Source organism: Lucilia sericata, unplaced genomic scaffold (genome assembly GCF_015586225.1).
Source record: "Lucilia sericata isolate MDLA Ls3-8-SP2 unplaced genomic scaffold, ASM1558622v1 Contig001368F_arrow, whole genome shotgun sequence".
NCBI lineage: Eukaryota > Metazoa > Arthropoda > Insecta > Diptera > Calliphoridae > Lucilia > Lucilia sericata.
In genome coordinates, this window is record NW_023995311.1 from 49,775 (window position 1) to 57,500 (window position 7,726).

General features: G+C 23.9%; 1 protein-coding gene across 6 annotated transcripts in view; it reads right to left on the reverse strand.

The window, feature by feature from the left end:
• Positions 1 to 838: 838 nt before the first annotated feature.
• The window catches only part of LOC119611127 (bromodomain-containing protein DDB_G0280777-like), a 49,205-nt gene continuing 42,317 nt past the window's right edge, over positions 839 to 7,726 (reverse strand). For 2 of the 6 annotated variants that reach the window (XM_037966604.1, XM_037966603.1), the window contains exons 3-5: positions 7,006 to 7,231; positions 5,507 to 5,634; positions 839 to 5,436 (exon numbers count right to left, since the gene is read on the reverse strand). In XM_037966604.1, coding sequence (XP_037822532.1) covers positions 5,350 to 5,436; positions 5,507 to 5,634; positions 7,006 to 7,231 — 441 coding nt within the window. In that variant the 3' untranslated portion in view covers positions 839 to 5,349. Of the gene's footprint in view, positions 5,437 to 5,506; positions 5,764 to 7,005; positions 7,232 to 7,726 lie in introns of all 6 variants that reach the window. The other 4 variants (XM_037966600.1, XM_037966599.1, XM_037966602.1 and 1 more) reach the window with 2 other exon arrangements.

Consider the following 7,726-nt stretch of genomic DNA (forward strand, 5'->3'; position numbering starts at 1 on the left):
GGGAGTTTGTTTTTTTTTTTTTTTTTGTTCAAATTACAATATTTTTTTTATTATTTTCTGTTCGGTTTTTCTATTTAACAAAAAAGAAATAATAATAATAGTTACTTAATAATATTTAAACAAAATAATAATAATAATTAATAATAGTTTTAATGAAAAAAACATTTCGGTTTTCTTTTTTACTTTTGTAGTTTAACTAAATAAAAATTAATAAAATAAAAATAATATAATAATAATTAATAAAAACAATTAATTGGAAAATAAAACTTTTCTAAAATACAAACTAACAACAAACACTTGCACTACTACTCACTACTTTGATTAGGCTTAATTAAATATTTAATTAATTTATTTATTTAAAAATTATATATTTTTTTTTTTTTTGTAATATTTTTTTATAATTGTTTATAAACAATATTTTATAATTAAAGAATTATGATTTGTTTAGATTTTTTCATAAGGAAATCCATTAAAATTAAAAGAAAAGAAAGAAATTTTTCAAAAATTAAAATAAAAATGTTTTGAAACAATAGTTTAAATAATTTCAATTCAATTATTAAAAACTTAAGAAGAAAAAAGTTTTCTTTTATTATTTTCATTTGTAAGAGAGGTAAACTAAGTTTATTTAATATTTAATTGTTTAAAAAATAAAATAAAAATTTTAAAAGAAAATTTTAAATATTAATTATAAAAAGAAATTATTTATTTGCAACATTTTATGTTTCTTGTATTGTATCGTATTGTTTGTAATAACTAAGGTACTTTATTTTTAATTAATATTGTTTTAATGTTTCTTATAACTTGTTTTGGTAAAATGTTGCTAAACATTTTTTTTAGGTTTTTTTTTGTTGTTTTAGTAATGAGGTCCTCTACACTGCTAGGCGTTGTGTATGTGTGTGTGTATTTTTTTCATTAATTTAGTTAATTATTTATTTTTTCAATAAAATTAAATTGTTTATAAGCTGGTATTTTGTATTTTCTTTTCTTGTTAAGTATTGCTGTTTTTATGTAATTTTTTTTGGCAAATAAATGTTGCAGCAATATGTTTGTTAAAAGAAAACTGTTTTAAAAATATGGAAAATTTCAAGGTTTAAAGTTTTAACTCTTTAAAGCTTTTGTTTACAATTTATTGAATATATGTTATTTTATGGTTTTAGAAAGTGTTGGCAACACGGTAGCTTTGCAACAGACTTGCAACAAAGTTTTTATGTTTAAAATTAAACTAAATTTAAAAGAAAATTTGTTTTGTATTGTAAATGTATTTAAACATGTTTATTTTAATCATTTCTGTTGTCTTTTGAAATTGCAAGAATTTCAAAAACAAGTGGTTACCTTGGTGAAATTTAAATTTTTATATTGCTCAACATGTTGCTGAACATTTTGTATAAACAATATCATTGTTTAAGGAACGGAATAATGATAATAAACAATCTATGTTCAAACTAAGGGAGAACATAAAAGAAACATGTTGCCAGTAAACATATTTATTTAGCAATATTTTAGTTTTATGTTTAGCTTCATAAGCATTCACCGAAGTGATAGAAAATTGGAAATTTAAAGCGAAAGAATAATGTTGCTAACTAGATTATATGTTGAGCAACATGTTTTGTAATACTTACAGAAAGTAACTCATTATTCAATTACAAGTAAAGTAGAATATTTTGAAATAACTGTTCTTTTAAACATGTTGCTAAGAATATAAATCTTCTTTGAAACATATTGTAGAGGAGATATTTTAATTGTACAATACAACAATTAAATGTAAACAATTCTGGATAACAATGATGCAATATGTAGCGATAAGTTCACATTCATATACTTTTACTGTGTGCAACATTTTGCGTATGCTATACCTCACTTTAAAAGTATTTACCGCAATATAGATAAACATGTTATAGTTGACAGTTTGTTCACATTAAACACATCTAGTGAACATTTTTATTTCATATTTATTGTAAATCCTGACAGCAATGTGTATATAGCTCTTAAGAACAACATGTTGCTAAACATTAACATTTCAAAAACACCAGTTTAAACATTTTTTACAATAACTTAAAAGTTTTATTAGTAAATGTTTTTAAATTGTTGATTTTTAACAATTTTTTGCAACAAGTTGCTAAAACTTAAAAACGTTTTGAGTTAATACCAAAAATCTTCGATATTTTTAGTTTTTAAGAGAATTGTATTCATTTTTAATCCATAAGATTTGCTTTAAAAGCTCTAAGGAACATTTTTTGTCTTGGCAACAATGTTGCCAATCACTTGGAGAATACATTTTATAACATTTTAATAAAATAATAGTTGAAATCTTCTCAATTTCGCCCCTGATTTATCTTAGCAAAAAATGGAGAGATCTACATGTTGCTCTACCAATTCTGCAGATGTTGCAAGTTTTACTTATAAAATAAAAATATTGTCGATCTTTTCAGTTTTAGTAAGAGGTTTAAAATCATTTTATATTGAGAAGTAATACTACATATGTTGCATTGCTTTGTTAAAGAACTATATTGCTGACTAAGTTTAGATGTTAGAAGTTCTACTTACAAAATTAGGTTAAAAATTACTGTGTTTTATTAGGTTTTGAAGTAGCAAAATTTTGTCGGATGGGTTGAGAATTTATCCAACAAATGTTGCTACACTTTTTGCAAGAACCATACTTATGCAATTCTTTCAATCAGCACTTTACTTGAAATTGAAAGTTTTGCAACATTCAAATTGCTACAGTTTGATTCAGAAGCAAAATCATTTGTAAAATGTAGCAAACATTTCTGGTTAAAATGTTGCTAAACATTAACAACATTAAAAGAATACTTTGCTTACTTTAATGTCCACTATTTTCTTAAATTGTTGCTAAATAATTTTTTAAGCACTTTTTTCCTCCAAACTTCCTACAATAAATCATTAATAACTTGTTATGCGTTTATGAACACGGGATTTAATTTTTAACTTATTTAAAAGTTATATGTTGCAACACAAAGTTGCTAAGAAGTTTGAAGCTCAACATTGTTTATGTTGATAGTAAAATTAGTTGAAGTTTTCTGAAATTGTGTTGTGAATTTGTTTTCTGTGTGTTTTGCTACAATTTGCTTAATATTTTGATCCTGTACTTCAGATTCTTTTATGGAATTCTGGCTAATAATCAACTGATTCTTTTTTAAACATTGTTTAGCAACAATTTTGCTTGTGAATTAAAGTTTTCTTTGTTTTTTTTTCTGTTTAAATTGACTATAATTTTCTTCATGAAACTTTGGCACCTTATCTCCTGACTATTATTTCAATATCTGTTGAGCAACAATGTTGCTGGTGAGTGTTCTAAAGTTGTTTGCTGCTTAAACATTTCAACAACTTCAGATTTCTAGAACACGTAATAACTTAATATTCTAAAATTTAAGTTACATGTTGCAATTGAGAATAAATATAGAATTTAGAAACTTTTCCTTTCATAAGGTTTGGCAACAATATTGCAAGTTCTGGCTACTAATCAACTGATTCTTTTTGAAACATGTACTTAGCAATAATTTTGCTTGTGAGTTAAAGTTTTCTTAGGTTTTCTTCTATTTAAATTAAAAATAAATTTCTTTATGAAGCTTTGGAAAGTTATCTCTTGATTCCTTATAGCAACATCTGTTGAGCCACAATGTTGCTGGTAAGTTTTCTAAAGTTATTTTCTGCTTAAAATTTTCAACAGCTTAAGGTTGCTAGAACAAATACCGCCTTAGTTTCCAAAAGTTGTAGGAAGCAATATGTTGCTATATAGACTAAAGATGTAAAATTTTAGCTTCATTTATAATTCCAAAACTTTGTCAGTATTAGAAACATGTTTAGCAACAATATTGCAAATACTTTTAAACTAAATACTCAACATTTAGCATGCCTTTTTCTTAAAAAAGTGTTGAAATTTGTAAAAGTTTTAGAAAACAAACTTTTAAGTGATTTACAAACATTCAGTTGTTTTATAAAACTTTGATAAACTAAAAATAAGCTAATATGTTGAGGTAAATGTTTAGCAACAATATTGACAAGTTAACATTGAGTTATTTATTTCAATTTAATATTATTTATAAACAATTTTGTTAAAGCTTGTTATAAAGGCGTATAGATGGTTATAAAAGCTTATAGCTATAAACTCTTATAATGTTTAGCAACAATGTTGCCATTTGTAACAAAACCTTTCAAAATTTCAATATTTCAAAAATTTCCATAAACATTTTAAAACAGTTTTCTTTTTCCGCTTATATTTCTGTTTTATATATATACAAATTAATACACTTACATATATGTTTATATACTTTGTATATTAAGTAACACATGTTGCTGCAACATTTATTTTTTCTTTTTTTTCTTTTTTCAATTTAAATCATTTTTCAGTATTTTTTTTTTCATATTTTGTTGGTTTTTTTTCTTTATTTTGTTTAATTACACTAAATAACTAAATAATGTTGCTGTAGTTTTTGTCTCTTAAGTATTAAATTTTATAATGTTGTTTTTGTTTTTTTTTTATAATAATTTCTTAATTCTTGGTTTTGTTAAACATATTTAATATTTATATCAATCAGTAGTTTAAGTTTAATTTTAGTGTTTACTTATTTTTTGTATTTTGCAAAAATTTTAAATCAATTTTATTTAATATTATTTCAGTATATTATTAAAAAAAAAAAAAAACTCCAATTAACTTTTTTTGTTAAATTAATGCAAGTTTTGTTTGTTTTCGACTCTATATAAAACCTTTAATGTTTCCAATAACCTTGTTTTTTTGTTTATAATATAATTTTTATGCAATTTTTTTTTATTTGTGATAATAATTAATAATAATTTTAGAATTCATTTTAATGAAACTTGCATTGGTTTTTTGTTTTTTTTTTAAATTTTTTATAATTAAACTTATTTAGTTTTATTTTCAAAATTTCTTTAAGTAATTTTTCTTAAAAGGAAAAGTTTTTAACAAAAAAAAAAAAAATCTATTGCTGTTAAGGGTTTTAACAAAAATATAAACTAAATTTATAATTGAGTTTTTAGTTGTAGGTGTAGCTGGTATTTTACAGAGATGGGGTTATATTATTGCTTGGGGGGGGGGTGTGGTTTATGAAGGGGGCGTAAGTTTTACATTACATAAATTTATATATGTAAAAATATTTGTTTTTTTGTAAGTGTTTAAAAAATATTATTAACAATTAGGTGTTTTAACTTTCTTAAAAAAATGATTAAAAAGTTTGTTTTAAATTAAATAAATTTTAGGAGGTGTTTTGTTTTGTTTTAATTGGCGAAAATTAAATCAAGTTTAAGAAAAAAAAATAATAATAAAAATTATTAATTATTTAGTAACAAAGTATGAAGAAGAAATATTTAGCATTACACATCCTGGAATTTTGAGAGACGTGCACGTAAGTCCATGTTCTCCTGTTTTAGCTGCTCTACCTCTTGGTGTAATGTAGCATTCTAAGAGAAAGAGTTTATTAGAAAGACATTTTTTTTATAAAAAAAAAAAACAAAACAAAACAAAACCTACTTCTTTTTCCAAATATCGCGCCCTCATGGCGATTTGATTCTCTTTTTGTCGTCTGGCATCTCTTGAACGTTTGGCAGCAATGTTGTTCTTTCGTCGACGGGCCCAGTATTTGTCATCCTTAAGTTCATCTGGAACAAATTGTTTGCGTGATTTTTTTATCATGGGTTGCGGTTTGAGCTCTTCATCGGAAAATGCTCTAGTGCGCGGATCGAAATCCCGCCCCGATGATGCAAAGGAAAATGCTGGAATATCAAATACTAAATGTTAACAATGTTTCACAAACTGTCCATTTAAAACTAAAATAATTTTATTTTTTTTTTCAACTTAAAGAAAACAATATAAAAATGCATTAAAAGAAAAACAACTGAACTAAACATGAAAAAAAGTATAAAAAAAGTGTTAAATTATTAACATTTAAAAAAAGTAATGGCAAGAAAAAAATAATCTCTTAAGAAGAAATTAATGAATTTGAAAAAGTAAAAATTTTGTTAGCAAAATTTAGAATTTTTAAACTAAAGAAAGAAAAAGCTTAAAAATTTTTTAATAAAACGAGTTTAAAGTAATGTTGCTGCATCATGTTGCCACAAAAATAAAGCAAAATTTATTAAGTTTATAAACAAATCTTAAAAAAAATCTCTTTAATGCTAAATAAATGGACAGTATTGTTGGCAATTCGGAGTTCTTTCTCAATTCTCCCTTGGTGTGTTTTTTTTGCAAAGACAACAACTGTGTAATTAACAAAATTTCTTTTATAAAATTTAAACACAAATGTTGCTGTTTGGCTTTTTAGGTTTAAAGCTCTCTAGCAGCATTTGTTTTTTTGTTAAATAAATGTTGCAGCAACATGTTGTTTAAAACACAAAATATTTAATTTATTTTTTTTTGTTTAATTATCAAATGATATGGACACAAATCTTTTGTTATTTATGTATATATCCAAATAAAATTCATTAAAAAACAGTTCTTTTCTTTAAAAAAAAATTAAATATTTTTTTCTCGTCTTTTGTTTTCTTTTTCTTTAACATTTAGCATTTGATTAATTCAGTATATTACTTGTCAACAAAATTTGTATCATGATTATTAAAACTTAGAAGAACACAAACATAAATATAATATAAATAATATAAAATGTTTTAATTAATTACAAAACTACATAGTTAAACTAAAAAAATTAAAAAAAAATAAACCAAAAATTTTAAACATAAAATTAATTGTGTCCATACCAATTATGTTTGTTTTCATAATTATTTGATAAAAAAAAATTTAACCAAAAATATGTGGGTTAATTTTTTAGTTTTCTTACGAAATTTTTATAAAAAAACCAAAAAAAAAAATTTAAAACAAAAAATATTAAATATTAAATACAACAAAATCTTTGACAACAAGCAAATTTTGTGATTACATTGCCAAATTCTCTCTTTTTGCTTAAATGTTAATTTTATGTTTTTGCTCTTAACGTTGTTGTTCTTTTTTTGTTGTCTCTTTAAGCTATTACTCACTTGATTCAGCTGGTGATGGTGGATTCAAAGTATCCGGACTAATACAATCTGAAGGTGATGGTGATCGTTCACGTTTTGTTGTTATATGTCCAAGTCCCAGTGACAGACCAGCTGCATGACTCAGGGAATCTGAACGATGACCCAAACTACTTGAATGTCCCAAATGGGTACCAGGCAAGCCATCAGGTATATTATTTTCCGATAAAAATTCATCTAAATCGGCATACTGTGGTGTTAAGAAAAAAGAAATTATTTAAAAAAATTTACTCAACAATTTGGTGCTTTTAAATTTATAGTCATTTATTCCAAAAGAACATGAATTTGAGTGTAAAACTAAGCATGCTGCTGTATGTAAGAGTTTCTTTGGATCGTATAAAATTCTTGGATATATTTATTAATTAATTTTTTTGCAATAGATTTTAGCAAAACCTATATTTTTCTTAGATAAAATCTGAAAAAAGTCTTAGGTTTGTATAATATTTTGGTTGTAGTTAAAATATTTAGAATCTCATTGAGTTTTATCTATTGACCGTGAAAATAATGTTCTTTCAAAAAGCAATTCTTAGCTGTTAATAATACAATGAACTATTGTGAATGAATGAATAGTTCATGAAATATTCACGATGGATATTTTTGGGATTTCCCATATACAATTTTGAGTTAAGATAGGTGTCCGTCAGGAATGTGCCCCCTTACCACTTCTATTTAACATTGTTCTGGA